Genomic DNA, 24829 nt, shown 5'->3' with positions numbered 1-24829 from the left:
TGACAAAGTAAAACCAATACAGACAAACAGTGGCAGCAGGAACAATAAATCTCAAATCCTTTAAATCCAGACACTAAACATCATCACTGGTTTATTCAGGACACCCAGATTCAACCTCTACCACTATTAAACTATAATAACATAACAGAAGCATAAAGCATACAAAGAGCCATCCCCACAGGATATACATGCTTTACATTAATAATTATTCATTAAGGTGTGAAATGGTCTTTAGTTGTAATTAAATAATCATTAAAATCAAACTGCAAGCAAATAGATTTTTTAAATATAATTTGTAAGCACTTGAATGCTTTTATTTCTGGTGCTACAACATAACGTCAAATAAAGTGTTGTTGGTTTTGATGGCTGTATTTGTAATGACGAACCACGCAGCCTGTGGTGTTGGCGAGGTTAAAGTCCTTTATGTGGATCGGCAATTAACTGTGCTGTTAGAGATGATTCACTCCCACAAATTGCCGTGATTCATTAAATTCTTCCACAGGAATAGATCTCAGGAAGCTAATGTCACCGCGTCTTACTTCAGTCTTGTTAGAATAATAAAGCACTTCAGCTCTGACCAATAAGAGCTGTTAATTATTCAATCATCTAATTATGACGTGCATGTTGGCATTGTCTGAACATAGTTGGGGTTTTAGTACCTTTCCCATGGTTTCTCATTTTGAACCAGTGGCGTATAAGTTTGATTTCTGAACATTAGTTTGCTGTTTGTTCTGTAAACAATAAAATGCCATAAGCTAATGCTGCCATTTTCTTCTTTAAAGACAAACACAGGAGTGGTCAGACTTTGTTAAGCCCCCCAGAGAAAGATCAATGCAAACAGGAAGCAAAATAATCCAACAACAAAAAAGGCAATCTACAATCTAGTATCAGGCCATAAAATAAATCCACGTCTCACAATCAATTACACTGAAGTGACAAGTTTAAACAGGAGTTCTGCAGAGTGACACGTGTCCTAACACGACCCTGACAGACCGGCGTTAACCAGGAGCAGTCCCAGAAAATGCCACAGCAACAGAAAACGTCATAACGGCCACAGAGATGAAGATCCTGACTCCTGCCTTTTGTTACAGGCGTTGAGACTCTGAGAGCTTCAGCTGCTGCGAAACATCAGCCCTCCAATCAGGTTATACATTCCTCCAACTGAAGGAGATTAAGTGATATCAGCACAGTCTGGAGAAACCTCCTACACCTGTTTGTCATGTAGAGAAGTTAGCCAAAGGTCAGGTTCGTGGACGGATAATCATCATAATACAAGTCCAATCTATAATTGAGAGTTTGAAAGTCAGAAAAGAGAATAAACTAATCTCTCTGCACCAAAATCTATTCTTCTTTTCCACTGCTTAATTTATTTTAACTCTAAAGATGATAAAAACGAGAAGGAAAAGAAAAGTCACTCGTTACCAGTAGAAATTTGCAACCAGTCACAAGAGGTTTTAGAAGTCCAAAGTCAGACAGGGAAACAGCCTCACTACAGGTCGTCAATCAAGCTGTCAAAGACCAAGTTCATGTTCAGTGTTGAAAGAACTTTTCATGCATCTCTGTGTCATTGTCTTTAGTTTGTGTTTAATCCTTGACATTTGAGAAAAGTAACGTTGGTTCTCACAGATGAAGTCTGGGAAAGTTGGGAAATGTTGACTGTAATCTATAATCCAGTATTCGTTGTGTTGACTACTGTTGCAAAGCAGATTGCCCCATGGGGACAATAAAGACTTTCTAATCTAAAATTATTCACCTGGCATTAGCTTCCATACAAACACACATGTATATTGCAATTTTTTATTTTACATGTAGGGCTTCTTGTATATAAATAGTCATTTTAAATAAATTTCTACCCACTTTTTGACTCTTGTGGGTCAAGCACATATGATATGCTGATTGGTTTTTGTCCTTTGGCATTCCTATATATGTTTGTTTTTAATCAATTTTACTATTTTTATTGATTGTTTTTGTCTTTATTCTGGTTCCACTCTGGCCCTCCTCTTTAAATGAATCTGAATTCATGGTTTAGGTGCTATACAAATAATTTGAATGATTTCTGATCTTTCATCTAAGTTCATGGGTCCAAGCCACACACACACACACACACACACACACACACACACACACACACACACACACACACACACACACACACACACACACACACTGAGCATGACCTGCCTCACCCTCAGCTGGCAGGTATAGCTGCATTAGCTCATACCCAGGTACAGTATCATAACTCCCGTGCACTGTTGCCGTCCGTTGCTAACAACAGTCCGTCCTGAGCCTCGGTGCCAGTGGAAAGATGGCTTCACTGAGCTCAGATGAGTATAGTCTCAGGTTACCATGATGCAAATTGGAGGGACTACAGGGGCATTTCGTAGAAACAGATATGACACAGCCCCGTAATGTGCTCCCGGGCAACAAACCAGCTGTCACCGGGCCAAGCAAAACACGGAGGGAGAAGATTTCTTTATTTTCTTTAATCTCGGAGCACTTCATCTGCTCTGTTCTGCCTCCAAAACGAGCTCTTCAGGTCATCTGCCAACAGCTCCTGAGAATCTTACCTACCAAAAAGTTTTGTGTGTTTTTACCAGTCGGATTGAATTATATAAACTTTTTTGGAAAGACTGACCCTGCAGTTCTGTGTCATGGTCAGAATCAGCCGAGTTGCCTAAAAAAACAGTGATTACATCGTCTCGCAGGGGCAGCACACATACTCTTGCTTTACCATTTGTGGTGTGGGAAGGCTCCGTTCGTCATCCGCTTGAATTTAGGCGTTGTCAGTGAGGAAATGGCCAGAATGACTCTGCAGGCAATTAAGCTCGTCCTCTACCAGTTTTCACATTCATCATTTTATTCAGGCTGCACAAGAGATGATTTAGGAGTTATATGATTGTTGAGACATCACTATGAACTTTTCTAGATGCCTTTGCATCTAATGGAAAACTGATGGAAAAAACACAAGTATGAGAAATGTCCACTTGATTATCCATCTGGACCTGTTTCTGCATTAATCTGAAGTATGAATGCAGCTGCAGATTTCATTCTACATTCACTTGACCTCCGCTTAATAAAAGCTCACGTTATTCAGCAGAGGTGGTTCAGCTACAAAGTGAGCTCACAAGTTTTTGCGTTGGTGTCTGTGAAGCTCAGGATTAGCATTCAAGCAAAGAAGATTTAGATGAACCTATTGATATAATATGCTTAAAGGAATAGTTTGACATTTTGGGAAATGTGCTTACTCACTTTCTGGCAGGGAGTTAGATGTGAAGATCGATACCACTCTGTCCATCAAATGTTAAGCCACAGTCAGCAGCCATTTATCTTAGCTTGGTACAAGGCCTGGGAATGGGGGGGGAGGGGGGGGGGGGGGGGATCAGCTACTCTGGCCCTGACCAAATGTATTATAGCAGCACCAGTAAAGCTAACTGTTTAACATATTATAACTCGCTTGTGTAAAAGATCAGAGTGTTAAAATGACGGTTTGCTGTTTATGTGCAGGATCATGTCTTGGATGGGACCAGTAACTTCCTGGCAACTGCTCACAGATTAAACGTAAATGAGAAGAAATTATGTAATCTACTAATTAGTGAGCTTCATAGGTGGTAGTAGGTGGATTTTGTAACCATAAAAACTAACAAATAGCTCCTTTAAGCTAAGCTCGTAATGCCAGCCCGACAAGACGAGAATACATTCACCAAAGAGCCAAGAGTTTAATTTTCCTTCGGCCAACTCGCAAAAGTTACGTTAGCTAACATTAGTTACATTAGCTAAGGTTTTAGTTACGTTACATAACATTAGTTACATTAGCTAAGGTTTTAGTTACGTTAGCTAACATTAGTTACATTAGCTAAGGTTTTAGTTACGTTAGCTAACATTAGTTACATTAGCTAAGGTTTTAGTTACGTTACATAACATTAGTTACATTAGCTAAGGTTTTAGTTACATTACATAACATTAGTTACATTAGCTAAGGTTTTAGTTACGTTAGCTAACATTAGTTACATTAGCTAAGGTTTTAGTTACGTTAGCTAACATTAGTTACATTAGCTAAGGTTTTAGTTACGTTACATAACATTAGTTACATTAGCTAAGGTTTTAGTTACATTACATAACATTAGTTACATTAGCTAAGGTTTTAGTTACGTTACATAACATTAGTTACATTAGCTAAGGTTTTAGTTACATTACATAACATTAGTTACATTATCTAACATAAGTAGTTGGTGGACGGTCCACCTGTGTTGACATAAAAAACATTCTTTATAGTAATGAAATTTTTAATGTAACCATGACTGGGTTGTTTTCCGCACCTTGTAACTCTCTCAGTAACTTTAATGAACAAAAGAAGTGAGAAAGTCTTGATGTTATTAATCAGGTATCGCTAAATTATTCAGCGAGGAAAAACATCTTGGATAGTTTGAGCTGCAAAATTTCTCACCTCTACAGTGAATCTGAAAGTTTAAGTTGTCCTGTAGGTGTTTAAATTTTTCATAGTTAATGAGCCACTTGTGCAGTTAGGTAGAAACAAGCGCAGCTCATTAACTGTTCAGGAGAAACTAACACCAACGGAGCTCTTGATGAGCGTGGGGTTTGACTGCACAGTTTTAAAAATACACCAAAGTTAAGCTGTTTTTGAAAAAAAAAAAGAAGAAAAAAGTCCTCTGATATATTATTATTTATGAGATACCACCTACTGTACTTTGTTTTTCTAGGACTGTTCTGACGAATATCTGGTAAAAGGAAGATTAAGTGACACCAGCACCTACAGAGTAGTTTGCTCACACCAAACACTTTGAGCTATCAAACTGTCAACAGCATCACATTGAGAATCGAGATTCGGTGTCAGAATCAAAGAGTGTGGGTTTCATACTAAAGCTACCATCTTAAAAAATAATCCACCGTTGAAGAAGCACGCTGCTACATGAGCTGAGCAGGAAATGGACCAGAATGCAATGCAACTAAGGTCTTGACAAGGAAAACTCACTGTCTTGATCTTACTAAACAATCCAGTCAGCTACTAATTATGTTATGTTTTATTTTGCTTTTATGCCTCACATTTATTTACATTCAAGTCACTAAAAATACAGTAGATAACAATTTGGATAGAAAAAAGTTTTATTTGCTGCTAATTGAAAAAGATTTTTAACCCCTTCTTCCATATATATTGATGTATGATGATTAAGCTCAGCTTTTAACACCATGTTCACTCACATTCACTGTCACACAACATGGTGAGAAGGTTTCAAAGACTACTACATGTTATGTAATGTCCACAGATGTTACCTTTGGAAGCAAAAAGACAAGACTAAAACCAAAACTGCAGATATCAGGTCACATATTTCAAAATAAAGGCATTAGTTTTTGATTAATTTAAATATAATTTACATACAGTAATGCACTGCTTCACATACAGGTGTGTATTTTAAAGTTTTTAGACAAAACTCATATAATAGAGTTGGAGTTTTCTCAGTTTTCTTTAGCGGGTGATCAGTCCTCTCCAATATGTGACATTTTGAAAGTAACCCACGCACATTCAGAGCGATTCCTACGCTCTTCCTGCCAGAGAAAAAGCTTTTATTCTACCAGAGTTCAAAACCGCTCTCATGATGTTTTCAGGCCCACGGCTTTCAAACAATAAAGAACTCTCAGTCGATACTGGAGTGCTTCAAATTCCTTTTTTTTTTTTTGCCTCATGAATGAAGAAAAAACCCTATTACACTTTGATTTTCACCGCTGATACAGTATTTACTCAAAAAATGAGTTGTAAAAATTACCTCCACCAGAAGCCATATTCACTCCAATCAAGGCTCAATTAGGTCCTCATTAAATACAACTCAATAAGCTAATTAGCAATCATCAACTTAATGAATGTCATCAAGCACCAATTGTCAATTGTCATCAAAAAGAAAACAGACAGAATTGAAAAGCTGGGGTTCTCATTATCTCCCTGTCTGTCATGTAACACAACACAGGAGATGTAACTCAACATGTACTCACTTGTGATCAACATGCTTCTGAAGGTCTGAAGTCTTGGATGAGGGGCGGGAAACTTTTAGCAAACTTCCATGTCACCCATTAGAAGTGATGTGGGCGCAGATGAAAAGAATTAGAGAGTTTTAAAGAATTAAATCCAAAAGGAAAGGTCATATATCCAGAGTTGTAACGGAGCAGTAAAGTCCAGTTGTGCTGGTCATGTTGGGCATCGTGTTAATGAAGTCATTGTTGAAGATTTCCCCTTTCCCCTACCACTCCCCTTCCTCTGGCCTAGACCGGACCATCTGAACCACCAGGAGGGGGATGTCCTAAAAATAACCCAAGGGAAACACTTCAGACACCCGAGCGCCTGCCTGGGGGAGGCTGAAATTACTTTGTAATTTCTGTGACGGAACGAGATGTGGAAGAAGTCGTGGACAGGCTGGTGAAATCTGGGAGATAAAATCTGGAGAGGGTGAATGTTGCTGACCCTCCCTGAGAGGAAATGATGGATCCCACAGTGAGCTGGCTGCCCACTTGGTACAAGAGTGACCACAGATTTCCACAGGGCAGCTTCCAACCTGGCAATTTGTGTTTTTTTTTTCCCCCCTTACTAAAATAGTATAATTTGAATCAGGCTGTTCGGAGAGTGAAATGAGGTTTGCGGTGAAACTCACAATACAAATCAATAATCTCCTCTGCTCAGGCTCTGCATCACAACACTTGGTAGGTGGTAAATTTGCAAAGAGAAAGAGAGGAAATTAACGAGATGAATTTCTCTCCTCTTTGAGATTGAATACTTCCCAACTGCTCCGATCTCTGACCTTCTCATCACCTCAGATGAAATGAAAGACATACCCGACTCAAATCAAGGAGGATAAAGTCCTTGCCGTGCCCTAATAGTGTGTAGTTCTTCAAGGTTTCATCTGAGCTCAGTCCAAGGTATACCATTAGCATTAATGGCCTTCCATTTAATGCGTAGGTGTTTGATTATGGGCTTTTAAATGTGAATAACTCCCTCGGAGGAGAGGAGGGGAGAGGAGAGGAGAGCGGTCTGCGTGATTCGCTACATTAATTCACAAGTGGAGGAGGAGAAAATGGGAGTATGTAAACAACTAATGGACTTTTTCCACAGTCCGCCGGGAGTCGCAGAGCAAGAGGAGGAAGAGTCGAAAAAGAGAGAGGAAGAGGTCGGAGGGAAACATTTCTGAGAAGATGTCAGAGGCCTGATAAGTTGGTTTTATGGGTTAAAGCCCAGGGGGTGTGTAATACACGTTATACAACATAGTACAGCCACAACATTACAGTCAAAAAGGTATTTCCTGCATTCTGCTGCCATGACAACAACAATGTTGAGGTAATATCGCCAATCAAATGACCCTGTCTGATTCTAACTGGTTAATTGTAATGCGCTCGCGTGTGTGTGTGTGTGTGTGTGTGATCTCCATCCCCGACAGCAGCAGCAGCAGCTGTTGTGAACAGACCAAGCAGCAGTTTCCCCCTCAATCAGTTCTATCGCCTGCTTCATATTTACTCTGATAATTTACAACGTCTGTGATTTACGGAAACATTTGGGGCATTTGGCAGCGTCACATCCCACTGACGTACATACACATGGATGCAGAGGTCTTACTGAGGAACTCAACAGGCTTTCAGGTCGGGAGCTTCGGAGCTCTTCGAGGAGGGGCATCGCCCTCTCAGAAACACGAACGCACTCAAACACGTGTGTTTATGTTTGGTAGTGAAGCAAGATGTGATTTCCCAAAGTGGTTTATATTAACGACAAATCATACGATTACACTAATGTGAAAGGCGTCACTCTCAATGACAAACTCATGAAGAATTAATCACCAATTTGTCAGCTGTTTGAAGCTTTTTCAGTCTCTTTTACTTCATAGTTTTGGCACATTTTCTGTACAGTTCAGTCTCCCTACTCTCATCAACCTTGTATCCAGCAGCATCAAGCAGCTGTTTCTGTTCTGTACCTGCCCAGCACCAAGCTGCAGACGGACACAGTCAGAGACAGGCTGAGACGAGGGTTTTAGACTTTAGGCAGCTGTTTATGTCTTCGGACAGATTTCGTCGTCGCAATAGCGTCACAACCGTAAGATGCAGTCACAAGACTCAACAGGTGTGTAGCTGATGGGCGTGGTCCCATGCTGTAATCACTGCTGAGCACTCATGTGCATCACGGCCGGTGTGATCCCGTCACAAGATGCAACAACTGTTTGATAGCGTCTCTACAAGGCAATTAGACCACATTCACTCATTCACACACACATTAATACAGCACTTCTACACACACTCATACACTGATGGATCAGCCATCAGAGGCAGTTTGGGGTTCAGTATTTCGCCCAAGGACGTGTCAACCTTTTTGATAAGTGGATGACCCGCTCGACCTCCTGAGCCACTGCCTGAGGGTGTGTGTTTTTCATGAAGTTGGTTTCGGAGGGAAACTTGTTTGTCGTTACTGAGCGCTTTGACACTTTCACAGTATTAATATAGAACCTAGACATGGACATCTACCTTTATACTACATGGGACCTTTAAGTCTGCTGCTCCCGGGGGAAGGTGATGCACACTGGGTGCATGAGAGCCTTTACCGCTGAAAAACAGCTGCTGGAAACAAGCTTGAGAAAAGCCAAGAGTGAACCAAACACAAACACTGAGAGCCATAAAACAAAACACTGATTTAAAAATAGACTAAAAACACTCAGTAGAGCTGAGGGGAACTATAGTCTGATGATAATCTGATAATCTTTGACATTAGATATAAAAAATATTGATTAATGCAGCTGTAATGATAACTTCTTCTCCACTCTGTGCAGACTAAAAATATACAAGTGCTCTCCAATCTATTTTGATTGCACTTGCACGTATGTATTCATCTGCTCGCAGTGAAACGCTCCTCCCAATGTCACGCAGGAGAAAGGCCTTCGGTCTCTGGAGCTGACAAGATGTTGACTGTAGAAATCAGGATTAAAGCGGAGCTCAGGGCCTGACCTCTGGCGCTGCCAACAAAAAGACTCTCTCTGTCTCTGCTGTGTATAAAGGTTACACAAGACTGCGTTTCCTTTTCCCAAGCAAGAGCCTCTCGGGCGTCAGAGGAGGAAGAATCCAACAATACTCCCAGCGGATGGGACTTTTTTTTTTTTTTTGTGCGTGTGGGTGTTTGTGTGCGATGTGTGTACGAGTGTGTACATATATGTGTGGTGTGTGTGTGTGTGTGTGTGTTTTGGTGTTTGAGGTTAGGCAGCTACTGAGATGTGCTGGTGCTGCATTGAGCTCTGCTGCTGTTCGCGTGTGTTGCTCTGGGGCGTGCGCGTGGTTGAGTTTACTTAAAGTGTGAATGTGTACGCGAGTGTTTGTAGTCTAATCTGAATCCAGCCTCAGAGGCTTCAGGGCTGGTATTTCCGATGCAGCGGGACAGGAAGTGGCCTCTGCTCTCAACACTGCAGCACACACTCTACACGACCCATCACTTCATCTGTGTGTGTGTGTGTGTGTGTGTGTGTGTGTGTGAGAGTGAGTGAGAGAGAGAGAGAGAGAGAGAGAGAGAGAGAGAGTTTGGTGATTCAGACAGTGTAAATTTGCCTTTCTCTGTATATCTACTACACATAGATTACCGCACAGATTTTCAGCCCAAAAGCCAGTATTAAAACATAAAAAAGTAGATGATTAGTCATTGAATCAAGTCATTTTCCAGCTTCTCCGACTTGAGGATTTGCTTCTTTCCTCTGTGTTGTCATTGTAAACTGAATATCTCTGTTGCTCAGACAAAACAAACAACCTGAAGACGTCATCTTTGGCTCAGAGAAACTGTAAACACTGAATTCGTGACTCAAAAACCTCTAATCAAAACTCCTCTGCTCTCTTGTGAACACACACCCTGTTCACAGCGTCCTCTGTTATCAGCTCATCTGCCGTGACAGTGACTCATTATTTCACTATCTATTTTAGGACGTGCAGCGATCGACAGATAAATAGTTTTAGCAGGAATAGCAAGAATTGATAACTGGCACTACTTTCATGGCAATCCATCCAACAGTTGGTGAGATATTTCACTCAAAATCACCAATGTCGTGGAGGCACCAGAGGAAAAGTCAGGGTATCACTAAAGCCAGTAGGATTCAACCTCTGGGGACCATGAATGTCTGAAAAATAGTTGAAATATTTACTGGTTTCTGGTGGACTGAGCGACCATAGAAACTGACACTGCCATCCCTGAAGCCTTGCTGCCAGCATGCTCAAAAAGAAATGTGTATTATTTATTTATTTACAATAAATACGACTTCCATTTTTCATTACATAGGAATTACTTTTTTAATGCACTGTCAAAGTTTGTTGTTTTGGTTAGATATACAGTACTGTGTAAATGTTTTAGGCACCAAAAGTGAAGTCAGGTTGTTTTTTATTTATCTGAAAAGAGAAAGAAAAGCTACATCAGTATCAGAGTTTGTCTTTGAACGAGCACCCATTCTCTTCAGGTACTTGTCAGGTCGGTTGTTCCAGCATCTTGGAGAACCTGCCACAGTTCTTCTGTGGATTTAGTCTGTGATTTAATCATGTGATCCCAGACTGACTCCACGACGCTGAGATCAGGGCTCTGTGGTGCAGGAAGATAACTCTTTATGACTCTGTATGTTCGAGCTTGTTGTCCTGCTGCAGAACCATTCTGGGACCAATCAGACGCTTCCTAATGATATAGTTTAATAGACAAGAAGCTAATCATCTAAACTGCCTAGAAACATTTGCACTACCACTGTACATGTGTGAAAAACAGTGACGGAAAAAACAGCCACGAAAAATATAAAAAACATTAAATGCTCCAATGCTATGAACCCTGTTAGTCAGGGAGGTAGCGCCTGTTTCTACTCCGGCACTCTCCAGGAGAACAGCAACAACTTTGACAAGAACAAAGTCGAAGCCACAAAAGGGGAGAAACTAATCAAAAAAACAAGACAAAAAAGTGTTGAAGTTTGAAGCACAGACTCAAGTTCAGTTAATTGATAGATGAAATCTGTTGGCTACAAAATGGCCCATTCAGCTTCATCTCCAGTGCTGTTGATGTAAGAGGTAGAAATGGCTGTTTGGGGATTTACTTGATGGATTGCTTTCTTCTTGGCATCTTGTTATCTCCTTATAGAGTCCATCCTTCTGTTGCGTGATGGATAAGAATCTAAACATCTGAAGTGCTTAAAAACTTTTGCACAGTGCTGTAGATCAGTAGAGGTATCCTGCTGATCAATGTTGGCTTACTACACTACATTCACTATAAAAGGGGCTGGCGTCGGTTGTATGAATAAAGACGGTTGAGTCTCAAGGGGTTGGTAGTGTGATGTTGCCGCTGCAAAACCTCTGAAGTTTGGGGGGGGGGGGGTTTGGCCTAAACCTTAACCACAGCTTGGCAGACCAGGAGACAAAAATGATAACTTTTGTGCTATAGTAAAGTTTATCTATGGACGGAAACGAGAAAGGTTTGAAGACTTGTTTGAGGTTTGAGTTGCAAAGGGGTTACGAGGGGATCACATTTCAAAAGGCTTTCTCTGCTCCTGAGCCAATTGATGTCCAACAAATCCTGATAGTTTATTTTTTACAAGACTTGACACACGGTTTAGGTAGTAGTTTTTTTTGGAAAATAATACCAATATCTCTTGGAAAAGACACTTACTTCTATGGTACACTTTGTTGAGGACACCAGTGTGGTGGTGTGGATTGGATATAATCAGGATATCTGTAAAAACTTTCTTAGAAATCCCTCCCAAATATATTTCAGCACAAAGACAGCCAGCACCAGATTTCTTTAAAGCTTTGCAGTGAAAAACAGCACTAAGTGATTTTGTTTCTCAAGCTGCCTCTTTCAGGGTAGCAGGCTGGGGTAATTAAATAAATCTCTCCACTACCCGAGTCGTCAATTCTGTGGCTGCCAGCACGACATACATCTGTGCTACGTTTTTTGAATTAGAACGATGGCATATTCTATCCAATAAATACTGACTTAATTTACACATCATAACTAATCGCCTTCTGTCTCTCTGTGTAATTTAAGTAACAGCATGAACGTTGCGGCCATCATTCCTGCCTAAGAAAAACAGAACGACCACAGCGTCCTCACAGGAATCAATGTCTTGATTAAATGCTTTCTTCTTCTTTGGTGGAGGTAAACATTCATTGTATTGTTTGACTTTGCAGGGCCAGCCCCTGACTCAAGCAGACTCCCATGGACTTCACTATCACTTTATTGGGAATCTGATTAGAGATGCTCTTTATTAGCACTTAGGAATGATCTAAGAGTCTGAAGTAATGGGCCGTCCACACACAGTTCATTTGGAAAGTGTCTTTATGAGGACTACACCTCCTAAAACCAATGGTTGGAGCAAACACAGCAGACTTTCTGGGCCCTTATTTCCTTGCCAGTGTTGTTGTGTCATATCCAAACTCTGCAGTTATGTTTTGCCAAATGATCCATATCTGGATTCTGAGCCGTCTGTGGATTCGAAGGGAATAAATTTTGTGTTTCATTTGTACGTCCCTCCTGTTTTATTTTAGCTGTTTGTCACTGCAAGAAAAGAGTTTCTGATATCTTTGAGTAGTCGTCAAGAAAATATTACAAAACACTAACATGTCTTCCTGTGATACAAAACCCGACGTGCTGTTTATCTAAATTCACAATTGCCCAAAAGGGCGAAGTGCAAACAGCCTTCGTCTCTGTACAACTGGGAAAGAAAATCACCAAGAGGTCTGGAGTTCAGATATCCAGTTGTTATGTATGTGAGGAAGTGAGTGAATGAAGAGCCTTGAATTTAATAACCACACGAAAATCAAAGAAGCTATGAAATACTAAAACGTAAAAAGCTGTTTTCTGGTATTTTGTTTTTCCTTTTAAAAAAAGTAAGAATAAGCTTCTTTAAAAGCAGTTAAATGGAGATGTTAAATTCCTCTCCATCAGCACAGACAATACAGCTCCTACAGCTTCTAACCTTTACTTCTTTCTTTATTGCTTTCACCAAAACACCACTGCAGACGTCACACCATCTTTGGTTTGTTTTTGTAAGAAGAAAACATTTTGTAGAAGGACCACATTCATGCTGCCCCAACAACACAACACCTGCACAACTTAAAGCTCTTTCGACTGATGTTTTTGATTGGCAAGCTCCGTGTATTGTCTTAAAGGTCGTCAGTTCAGCGGCAGCGTGTGGAGCTCTACGCAGCTTTCTTGATTCACAGACCTCGACTGAAATGCTACCTGTGCAGTGTGAAAGGTAGAGAGTGGAAGAAACTGGCAGCTGAGGAGCAAAATTATTATTTTCTGTTTTTTTTTAAGTGAAGTGACAATCTTGTGATTTGTTTGTCATGTCGCTTAAACTATAAGAAATTATTTGACACTTTTCTTGTGTTGATCCATAAGCAGATATAAAAACCATCTCAGTGTTTTTACATCTCCTCTCTCAGGCTTCTCTCTGGAGCTCTAGTAACAACAGGTCGGTGAGCCAATCAGAGGAGAGGAGGCTCTGAACCTCTCTTCTGATTGGCTGACTGTTTTCTTAATGATCCAATAAAAATATAGCAGATGTCAGGTCAAACACTCAGAGAAACCAAATCCTGAAAGGTTTGGATGGTGGTTCCAGGTGGGCGGGGCTTGGTGACTGCTTTGTTGTGACATCACAAAGTTCCAGAAGTCCTGACGGCTGGTTTTAAGGCTCAGTTTCTGAATACAGGCTGTGTGCATTTCTCTGTGGACTGAGGCTTTGATACTTTCACAGTATTAATATAGAAGCTAGACCTGATCTATAATCAAACAACACTAGGACATCTACCTTTAGAATATATGGGACCTTTAAAAGATACCAAGACTCACTGCTTTGCATTTGCTTTGATCTCCTTGATGGGACATTAAGCTCTTTCATATATTTGCCGTGCCACTGTGCAGCAGTGGTGATACACTGTGTGTTGTGTGATGGATATGAATCTAAACCTATAAAGTGATCAAACGTTTGGACAGCCATCACATACACATGAAAAACTGCCACAAAACTATTAAATGCTCCTACACTATTCAGTTTGAAATGCTACGAACCCTAATTGTCATGGAGGCAGCTTCTGTCTGTCTCCAGGCGAACGACACACTTAGCACTGACAAGAATTAAGTCAATGCCAAATGAGGTTCTCCAAATTGGGAGGAAAGAGAGGGGGTGGGGTGGGGGTGATCAAATTAAATAAGACCAAAAATAAAAAGAACCAACTGGTGTTCAGTTAACTGATAGATGGAAGCTGTTTGTTATAAAACGCCCCATTCAGCTTCATCTCCAGTGTTGTTGATATAACAAGCAGAAATGGCTGTTTGGGGATTTACTTGATGGATTACTTTCTTCTTGCCATCTTGTTATCTCCTTATAGAGTTCGTTCTTATTTCCATGCTAAAACCCGAACATTACCATACTGTCAGCCATGTGTCTTTCTGATGAATAGCCAGCCGTAGAGGAGTGTATTAAGACCGGGCAGATGTGAGTATCTGCACATATTTGAAAGCAGCATACACAACCAGGAAAGTTCCTCAGATAATTAAGGATGAAAAGCAAAAATAATTAATATATTGACATTAAAATCAGTAGTGATTTGCTAAAATTACCCTTTTTGCTTGAGAAACGTCCAAATACTCGTCTCATGTAAAAGTTACTAGAAAATAAATGCAAAGAGTCCTTTAAAAAAAAAAGAAAGTTAAACATGCTTTTAAAATGTAAAAAGATCAATACCAAAGAAGAACTATGAGAAATGCGATTAAAATTGAATATTGAAATAATAAAAGTGAATAAATAATCCTGAACACAGATACAAGAAAGAGAAACAGAAAAAGCCGGATAGAATTCAAGCTCATAAAAGATTTATACTCTGCCTCACAGCATCTGACGCCCAGTTCAACAGCGCCTTATCCCGCTGAGTCACTGGGACGCCCCACAGCTGAGCCTTCCAACTGTACTTGTTGACACCACACTATAAATAAAGTGTTCTCTGTTGCTTTGTTCTGGGCAGTGGATGGAAACCCGGGGATTTTGCCAAGGGTCAGCAGAGCCTCTGGCACCATGTTCAGAGATGTTATTATCAGGCTTTCAGCACCATTATTGTTCCACGATTCCTCTAAACACCAGTTGTGACAGTTGGCCTACACTGGTGTAATGTTTGACATCCTCCTCTGACCAAAGACCAGGGGTGGAGGGAGAGAAGCCGAACCTGGAGCTACTGTGGCTCATGCATGTCCTCAAAAACAGAGAACGGGCATGAAACGTCCAAAAATATCTAAAACACTTTCTCTACAGCAATAAATCAATTTATTAACAAGTGTTTTCTTTGAATTTTACACCACTGCCATCATCACTTTTACTATTTACACCTGTGCTATCATCACATTTACTGTTTACATTGGTGCCATCATCACTTTTACTATTTACACCTGTGCTATCTTCACCTTAACAATTTACATCTGTTCTGTCAGGACTTTTACTATTTACACCTGTGCTATCATGACATTTACTGTTTGCATCTGTGCTATCTTCAGTGTATTTATACTTTAGGCTATCAACAGTGCTACTATTTACACCTGTGCTGTCATTATTTAACTATTTACACCTGTGCTATCATTAGCATTCCATGAGTACCCTTAATGCTAGTTACCTCAATCATTATTGATATTATTAGTTAAAGAAACCTTAATTGCATGCTTAAGGTTGGATGATTTGCTCTGGGAATAAATATTACTATAAATATAGTCTGTTAATTCCAGCGCATTGTTGCACTATAAATAAACTGCAGCTTGTTGTTCAGTTCAGAGCCATGAATAGAAACCTGGTCAAGGTCACTTTGGTCAGTGTTCACAGGGTGTTCCCATCAGGAAGTCCCACTCCAACACCAGCTTCACCATCTCTGCTGCCCAGAGTCCATCAACGCCTTCAACTGGAACACTGTGTCCGACAGCAACCATAACCTTGAATACCACTGCCTGACATGGTCGTCCCAGGGTTCACAGCACAGGAAGCTTTGGTATGGCAGGTTCTGATTTGCAGCTCCACCTTTCAACACAGTAAACCCTGTATTTCTTGTTTCTCTAGTGCTGCCTTTCATGCCGTTACAGTGAGTCCAGACCTCAGTAGAACAGGCAAACATCGCTGATGCTCAATTTAACTTGCGCGCCTCATGTAGCTAAAAGAATGATTTGCATCATGTAACTTTAGCGTGGCTTGTTTCCCAGCTCAAATACTCATGTGTCTGTCTGCAAAGTGAAGTGTTTTTTCAGTTTAAAGACCAGATACAGACTCACTGTTCTCATTAGGCATCAATCCCTGCTGCAGTTAATGCCGTCGCCTACTGTAATCCACCAGGACGCCCCTGCACAGAGCAGGTTTTCATCAGACTCTAAAAATCTCACAAAAAAACACCAAAAAGTTATGAAAAATTCAAGAGTTCAGGGAAAGACACTAAACTGGCAGGAGACAAAGTGGAGGAAATGGTGCCATCATTTTCTGTAGTGCCTCCATCAGCTTCCAGCCGGGGGGAGGCAGCGTAGAAGTGTGGGATATCATGATTTGATCAGAAATGAATCTCGGTTATAAAATGAACATTTTCAAATTTACTCTGCAAAATATGAATAAAAAAGCTCCTGAAATAGCCCTCACAAAATCGTTGAAAAAATTAATTTGTATTTCTCAAGATGATTTAAAAGTCTAATTAAAGTCAAGTCAAATACACACACACACACACACTCGTCATCCCTTACGTCAACACTCACACATGTAACATACACACCAGTCAAACTATGCAAATATTGGAATTCCTTTTATTCAAACAGTGTGTGTGTGTGTGTGTGTGTGTGTGTGTGTGTGTGTGTGTGTGTGTGTTTGTGTGTGTGTGTGTGTGTGTGTGGTCCTCCTCTGTCTGGTCTGACTACAGTTTGACCACAATGCAACGCTGAGTGTTCTAAACCAGAGAGAACTGAGGACAGATGAACCCGCACCCACACACACACACACACACACACACACACACACACACACACACACACACACACACACACACTTGTTCCAGCCCCTAACCCTAACCAACACCCACACCAAAAGTAGTGTCTATGATTCCCCGCAGGTCAGTGGGCATTCAGGTTAAAGTGCCCACTGGGATATAAAAACAAGCCCGCCCACACTCACACACTCACACAAACACGTACACACACACACACGCCCACACACACTCACACAAACACACACACACACGTACACACACACACACACGCGCGCGCACACACACACACACAACACACACACACACACACACACACACACACACACACACACACACACACACACACACACACACTTGGTGAGAGACAGGAGGATTACAAAAGATAAATCGTTTCTCATTATGTATTTAACCTTTATTTAACCAAAAGTCAATTAAGAACAAATGTCATGGTGGGAGGAAGACGAGGAGCAGAGGACAAGCTGTTTGGAAAAGGACAACAAAAAGTTAGCAAGGGGTAAGGAGGGATACGGGACATATTTTCTGAGTTTTTCGAGGAGTTTGATGAAAGTTATTTGACCTTAGAGCCACTATACATAGCGTTCAGTTTGCAATGTTAGCTCAAAGCTAATTTTTTTTCAGCAAACAACACTGTAATAAAAACATAAGCAGCAGTGTGTGTCACACAAATAGAAAATAAATGAAGGTGTGAATAAGGTATTAACTGAAAACTTCCAACTTTAGTTTGTTTTATTCAAAGAATGAGACAAAAAGTTGGATATCAATCATGTCTGTGCGTAAGGATGGACCTGTAGCGGGGAAGCGATTAGCTTAGCTTAAAGACCGGCAGCTAAATGCTTATATATCATTTGCAAATTAGCACTGAACACAAAGTACAGCTGAAGCTGAGCTGAATGTCGTTTAGTTTGAAAATGTTCGGTCTGACACTGGAGTATTGGACAAATTGGCGCCATATTTCCATATTTAACCATATTTAACTTCATGGTGGAAGTCAGAGGATTTAGGATTCATCCTCTGGGGATCATGAATGTCTGTAGGAAATTTCATCTTAATTCATCCAGCAGTTCTTAAGAGGTTTCAGCCTGGATGTAAGAAGAGCTCTGATGCTAGCAAGGCTAACACAACAGGAAAAAGCAATTAAACATATTTTTAAAGAAGTTGTTGTAACACAAAGAGACATGGTGGAAATCTTCCCGCTTTTCTAAAATGTGCCTCTGGTGATCATCTTGAAACAAATCCAGATCGCATTCACTGCATTGATTTGTCGCTAAAATGTGGATTATCGAATGTAAAAATATGTTATACATCAAGCTACGTGCATGTGGATGTTTCTATAATAAGCTAAAAAGGTAACACTTACTGGCATTTGGCTTGTTACTGTAGTTATTGAGGAAACTCCACCATCCTTTCCTGAGTGGAGCCAACATGGCTGACCTCTGGGATTTCCTCTCTCTGCCCTGCGCCTGACACAAAACGTGTTTTGTTTTTTAAGACGTGCATGTGACATCGAGCCACTATGAGAGATGTGTGTGTGTGTGTGTGTGTGTGTGTGTGTGTGTGTGTGTGTGTGTGTGCGCCAGGGTTTGTGTGTGTCATGGCTTTGTGTGTCATACCAACACTCATTTCTCAGGAAGTCATTACCTGAAAAGAAAATTACCATCAAATTGACAGTAAAAGCCCGTCTGGAAATCTCATCTCTATTTATGGTCGACGCTCGTATCAAATACGAAGAGGCTGGAAAAAGCACAGTGACTAAACACACACAGGCTCAGTATGAGACACGCAGATAATCTACAGTCTCCTTCACAAGGGTCACATCAGAGTGGCACCAAACAGAGGGATACTTATCCAAACTGGGGGGGGGGCAGATCTGGGCTGCTCAAATGCCCCCATGTTGAGAGAAGAGGGCAAAAGTGAAAAATCATGATGGCATCCAGATTATTCATTATTATTGAGTTTTACTAGTTAGGACCAGGTTTTGGAAAGTAACCACTGACTAGTTAAGCTGTTGTTGACCGAATTCTGTAAAATCAGACACATTTATTGTGTTGAGATAATAATGTGGGTCTGACAGACGTGGGTAGGTTTGTTTTGATGCTGATTTTAACTCAAAATTTAAATAAAAATTTGAAAAGTAACTGAGTATATTTACTCAACTACAAACTAAAGGATATCTTTTCACTCGACTATTTCCATTTCATGCTAATTTCTTCTTCCATCTAACAGGAAACCCCATTAACTACGTCACAACCTGTTGGATTTACCTTGTGACCCTTTGGCGGGGCCCCCACCCTTAGGTTGGGAACCACTACATTAAACACAATGACACAGTACTGCTGCAGTAAATCGAAACCTATGAGCTAAAAGATGCTAAAAAGCTCCTTCTGGAGCTGCAGAGTTGGCTACGTATTGATTTTACATATTGATTAGTGCTGCTTTAAAGTAATAAGTAGCTATTGAAAAGCCTGTATCTATTACACTGCTCCCTAAAGATGTGTATTGAATTTGTTTGTGTTGCTGTCTCTTGCCTCTTAGTTGCAGATTTCACATTTTACAACACAATGAACCACTTAATAACAAACCAATTTCACCCTCGTGTCTGAATCAATGCATTTAAACGCTGTGCATCAAAACTACAAGAGGAATAGTACAAAAAAAAGGACACATGGAGGATGTGTTACGGTGCAGAAAACACTCACGACCTCCCTCTACAGTACTCTACCACAGGACGATACGGCCTTTTATAGACACGGCGTTCTGACCGCTCCATCCTGCTCGCCTGCTCAGGAAATCCCTCCACGATTAACCGGCCCTTCCTGAGCGCCTGGGTGATTGCCTGTCCGTCTATTTCTCTCCTCAGTAACGCGACTGTCTGCTCGCCCGTCTGAACCGTAACCCCTGCATCTGATTACCTGTCCGCCCGTCGCTCGGCATTCCTGCCTCATGACTTTATTCATTCAACCTCATTCTGCTTTGCTTTAAAAGGAGCAATGACTAAAAGTTGTACAGCTCGTCTGCAGAGTGTTTTTTGATCAATAACAGCGACTTCTTCAACTTCTGGCTGCAATAACTTAATATCTCTTTAACTCCAGAGAAGCTGGTGGACAGCTGCAACAGAAAGTTGTGGGTGTTGACATCAGAAAAGTGGGTGTATAAGCAGGAGCTGATTTAAACAAAATATTAATTTATGCTCCACACATTAAATATGGATGATCCAACAAATTAAATGAGGAATTTTTTGAAGTTGTAGCAACAGGACATCTTCCCGCTCTTCTGACTGAACAACATAAAAGTCTCACACACGCAGGGTTTAATGTTTCTCCTCCTCTCACTATCTCGCTCACTCTGCTTCTAAAACTCAATTCCACTTCACATTCAACTCCCAACTTCCAATTACTCTGGCGGGGCTGACTTCTCCGCCGCCGTCCCCTCCCAGGGCCTATAAACCTTTGATGGGAACAATGACTGATAACTCGGGAACAAGAAAAAATTAGGGCCGCTTCGTTATTGGTGATTCATAATCCACTTCTGAGGTGTTAATGGGGAGCCGTATTTAAGCTGCCAATGTTTAATATACACTTTCTGCAGTTGCACTAAATCTCCTGCAGTTTTCGGTTCGGGTGGGGGGTGTTAATGGAAGGAGTGGAGGGGCAGGTCAGACTTGGCCATCTGCCCGGGACCGGGCTTTGCTTTTTTGGGTTTTCTTAGCACTTTGAAGTGACCTGGATATACAGCTTGTGGATAACTCTTTCACTCTCAATCTATCGTTTCATCTCTCTCCGTTGGTCTCTCCTTAGGTTTTATTTTTCTCTGTTTTTCAATCTTTCTCCTTTACTCAGTATCAGTATCTGTCTGCGTCCGATTCGTCTCTCTTTTCTTTCTGGTTCACTTTCCCTCGCTTTTCATGTCCTCCCCCTCCCCCCTTTTTTTCTTGCTCACTGGACCGTTAAAGGAATACTCCTCCAAAATCCTGTCTCTGAATATCAAACACTCATCTCCTGTAGACTACAAAGGTGGCTCGGTTGCCCGCGGACGGCAGACGTGGTCAAAGGAGTTATAATTGTATTCAGTGGTGATCCAGTTTCACAGGAGTAAAGTATAAAAAAAACATCCACAGAGACGTATCAAACCACTCCTGCAGCATAATCCACTTCTCCTTTGACCGTCCATACACTTCATGTGTTCCTAACACTCGAACTTCCACCAAAATATACAACTCCGGTTGGTGTTAGCAGCTACAGCTAATCACGCTAGCATCCACTCACAACCTGTATGAAAGCCGAAAGTTTGATTAATTGTTTGTCTGACAGTTTAACACGCACAAATCTCTGGCCAAACTGTCGGCAGTCAAGTTGCATTGTGGGTGATGTAGGCGCCAGATTTTGAAGAAGAAAACGTGAAATGAAAATGGACATTAACGATTTGGATTAAATTTGTGGTCCGCTCCTTTCAGGTGAGATCTTTAAGGTTTGGTGAATGAAAATCAATATGATCATATATTAATGATGCACTCACCTCACAGCATGAGAGAATGTTAGATGCTTGAAATTATAATTATCTTACATATATTATATCAATATTAGTGATATTAGTGTTTATTTGGTGTCAGATCAAAAACTATTTTTTCTTTTTGCCCACTCCTGGTGTTAGAAACACAGTGTGCAGGTTGAGAGGTTTCTATCGACATTTAAACGTGTTCTTGAAAAATATCTGGTTTTGGAAAATACGGAGCAAACACACGGACAGAGGAGCAGAGGGTTGTGCTGCAGGAGTGTTTGACTTCTTGTTCTGAGGACTTCAGGGCACGCCATGCAACACACCTCAGACCGTACTGTGAAATGTCTCTTGTTGCAGTAGTCGATATTGAATATGAATCACAGAGAACACAATAAGGTGCAGTGAGACTGATGAGACCAGGAAAACTGAAACGTCCAGCCCAGAGGAACAGTAAAAGCACATTCATTTATATCCTAATTGCCACGGTGAGTCAGAACTGGAGCTTTCGGGCTGCAATCCCTCATGACATTTGCCTTTAATGCCAGACTTAATAATATGGACCCTCACACACGGCTAATGGATCAATGCAGTTTGCAAATATCAGACCTTTAAAAAGTTCAAAACTCCCAAAGGGATGCGATAATACCTGGAAAATAAACACCATTTAATGGTGGGTTACTCTTGGATTTACAATCCCATCTTTATTTCTTCTGTCTTCAGCAGAACGATCAATATTTGTGAATGTGAACCGCTCTCTTACGCAGCCTTACATGTTTAATTGCTGCTGCTAACAGCCTGAAAGCACATTCGCCACGGTTTCCTCGGACACAGAAATGTCAGATGATGGTTTCTTTTTTGGTTCGTGCAGAAATATTCCATGTAGCAGAAATCCTGGGAAACATTAATATGCGCTTTTTGTGCTGCTGCTACAGGTATCTCAGACGAAGTGTACCAGCAAGCAGGGTTTCCACAAGTGTATAAGCCCCCTGCTGGGCCCACGCATCGGGGGGGTTTAGGGCAGCTCAGTCGGAAACCGAGATATAACGGTTGGAAAGCTCAGCAACGACATCTGTGGTCGACCACGTCCTCGGGAACGCCGTTAGACAATCAGAAAGACCATTGTGTGCCTGTTATTGAAAGCATGCTGCGGCTCACTTCACCGATCTGAGCGCCCATCCCCCACAGGCCTGACCAAGGAAGGTGATCTGCTCATAAACTAAATCCTGATTGAGAGGAAAAGCTCTGATTTTCAAAAAATTCTCAGATTCTCAAGGAAAAACAGAGTTCAGAAGTTCGATCTTTGACCTTCTACGTGAAGGTCAGAGGTCAGGGTCAGCTACAGATCAACACTGCAGTGCTGTGCACATGCAGCCAGCCTTCTGGTTAAAAGCTCATTTAACTTGTAGCATCAGTGGTTAAAAGCTTTCTTTACAAAACACAAAGACTCTCATCCCTGACTCGGCCATTGCTCAGGTCAAAACCTCCACAGGTTTCCTTTAATTCCATTACTACATATATACAGAAGGTCTCTGCAGACTGACAGACCAACCTTATTGACAGGTTACGGTAATTTTCTTGCTTTTAACTGTTGCCAGTATTCTGCACTTCAGTTTTAAAAACCACAAAGCCAAAGTGTGCCATTAATTTCAGTACAGCAGCTTCATGACGTGTGCGTCTCGTCTGGAAAAGCTTTTTCCTTTTCTTTTACCTCGCCAACCAAGATGAATGTAGGTCGTGGGTGGAAACAAAAGCCGCCATTGCTGCGGTGGCCTCACTTGTGAACCCATATATAACACTGTGCACAGGAGTTCACGCCTGAAGAACATTTGCCAAGAAATCTGTCTGAATTATAGCCATCAAACTGGAATTAATATAAAGGTTATAATCCAAAACTGTTCAACATGCTGTCCAGTTTTAACGTGCAGCTTTGTTGGGTTATCAGCTGCTCTACCAATAAAGTAAGACTTGAGGAAAACTTTAGGTAACAGCTGCACACCTCTGGTCTATGAAATCAGTTTTATTTTGATAAATCTCCATAGAGAACCAAAGTGAGACAGGAACTAATAAAGAGACTGAAAATCCAGCCCTGGAACAGACTTTCTCCACTATGTGGCTTTCTGTAAAGATCAAGTAATATCATATTTATTTAATATTTATGCTCCTACTGGCCTTAACATCCACTATTTCCCAGAAGCCCAAGATATTTGTGAGTTAAAGGAACGTCAGAAGATATGACTCCACGACACTAAATGTCTGTAATAACAGAAGGACGGGGAGCTGAACGCTGAACGACAGCAGAAATAACAACTGCAATGTCATGCTGGGATGTTTGGGTATTATTTTCCTTCTCTATATATTGGCTGCAGATCTCTAAACGTATCAAGTATCAAGTAAAACTCCGACAAAAAAGACTAGTTTGTTCATTTTTCTGGCCATCTTTAAAAATTCATTCAGTCATTTTGCCAAAAAAGAAACAGCTGTCTTATAACCAGGGTTGTGCTCTAATATTTGGGCCAAAATCACTAATTTAATAGTATAAATTATGAATCATTGTGCACTAATTACCACAGCGAACGTATACTTGCCAGCAGACTCCATACTCTCAGGGAAACAAGTATCGACAGTGGAAGCTGTAATGCACACATCGACCAGAGGTGGCAGCCTCAACAAGTCGAAAAACACACACCGCTGAGAGAAGCTGCTACAGCTAACATGTTAGCAAAACATGCTTGTGTTTCTTTTCCAGCCCAACGCCTGGTTCCACGGCCCGAGTCCGGCCCATATACGGCATCATTGTTAGACGTTACTTCCAGCTGTCAGCCAACACTGGAGGATAAGAGCCAGAATCTGCCCAGATGTGGAAGTATATGGGCCAGACTTGGGGCCAAGGACCGAGGCATGTGTTGTGCCAGAAGGTTCATTTAGCTATTTCAACCCCTGAGAAAAAAACCTCTGGCCCTTCAACTGCTACATATTTAACTCTCTTCACCAACTTTCACCTGTTTTTTTTTCCCTTCAACAAGTCGACTTCATAAAATGAACCACTGTCGCAGCATTTTGTACACAGTTCACATCCCGCCCTCACCGCAGACCAAAGCCAGGAGCCCGGTTCTCACAGCAACCTGCCTCCTTGTATTAGGATGGTTCGGAAAGAAGCCTTTGACGAAAAGGTCAGGCCACCTTTCGCTATTGAAAATCATTGGCTGCTAAAGATCATGACATTAAAGGTATGAGCTGAGAGGCCATAAGAGAGCAGCGGCGAGGAAGAACAGATGAGGCAGCGGTGGCAAAGACAGGTGGATGGAGGGATGAGAATAGAAACAAC

General features: G+C 41.2%; 1 protein-coding gene and 1 long non-coding RNA gene across 6 annotated transcripts in view; both read right to left on the bottom strand.

The window, feature by feature from the left end:
• The window catches only part of si:dkeyp-23e4.3 (rho GTPase-activating protein 7), a 102159-nt gene that overhangs the window by 38603 nt on the left and 38727 nt on the right, over positions 1–24829 (bottom strand). Inside the window, exon 1 of one of the 5 annotated variants that reach the window (XM_056396932.1) lies at positions 6004–6504. The exons of the other annotated variants lie outside the window; for them this stretch is intronic. Within the exon in view, the coding sequence (XP_056252907.1) occupies positions 6004–6016 (13 nt within the window). The 5' untranslated portion in view covers positions 6017–6504. Of the gene's footprint in view, positions 1–6003; positions 6505–24829 lie in introns of those variants that run through there. 5 annotated transcript variants of the gene reach the window in all.
• LOC130182209 (uncharacterized) lies at positions 17441–18837 on the bottom strand. Its single transcript, XR_008829691.1, has 3 exons — positions 18649–18837; positions 18368–18470; positions 17441–17468 (listed from the first exon to the last, which is right to left on the bottom strand). It is a non-coding gene; the product is annotated as an uncharacterized LOC130182209 (long non-coding RNA).

This window comes from Seriola aureovittata, chromosome 15 (genome assembly GCF_021018895.1).
Source record: "Seriola aureovittata isolate HTS-2021-v1 ecotype China chromosome 15, ASM2101889v1, whole genome shotgun sequence".
NCBI classification, from domain to species: domain Eukaryota; kingdom Metazoa; phylum Chordata; class Actinopteri; order Carangiformes; family Carangidae; genus Seriola; species Seriola aureovittata.
The sequence above is the reverse complement of the archived record's forward strand: the minus strand, read 5'-3'. Positions and strand labels throughout refer to the sequence as shown.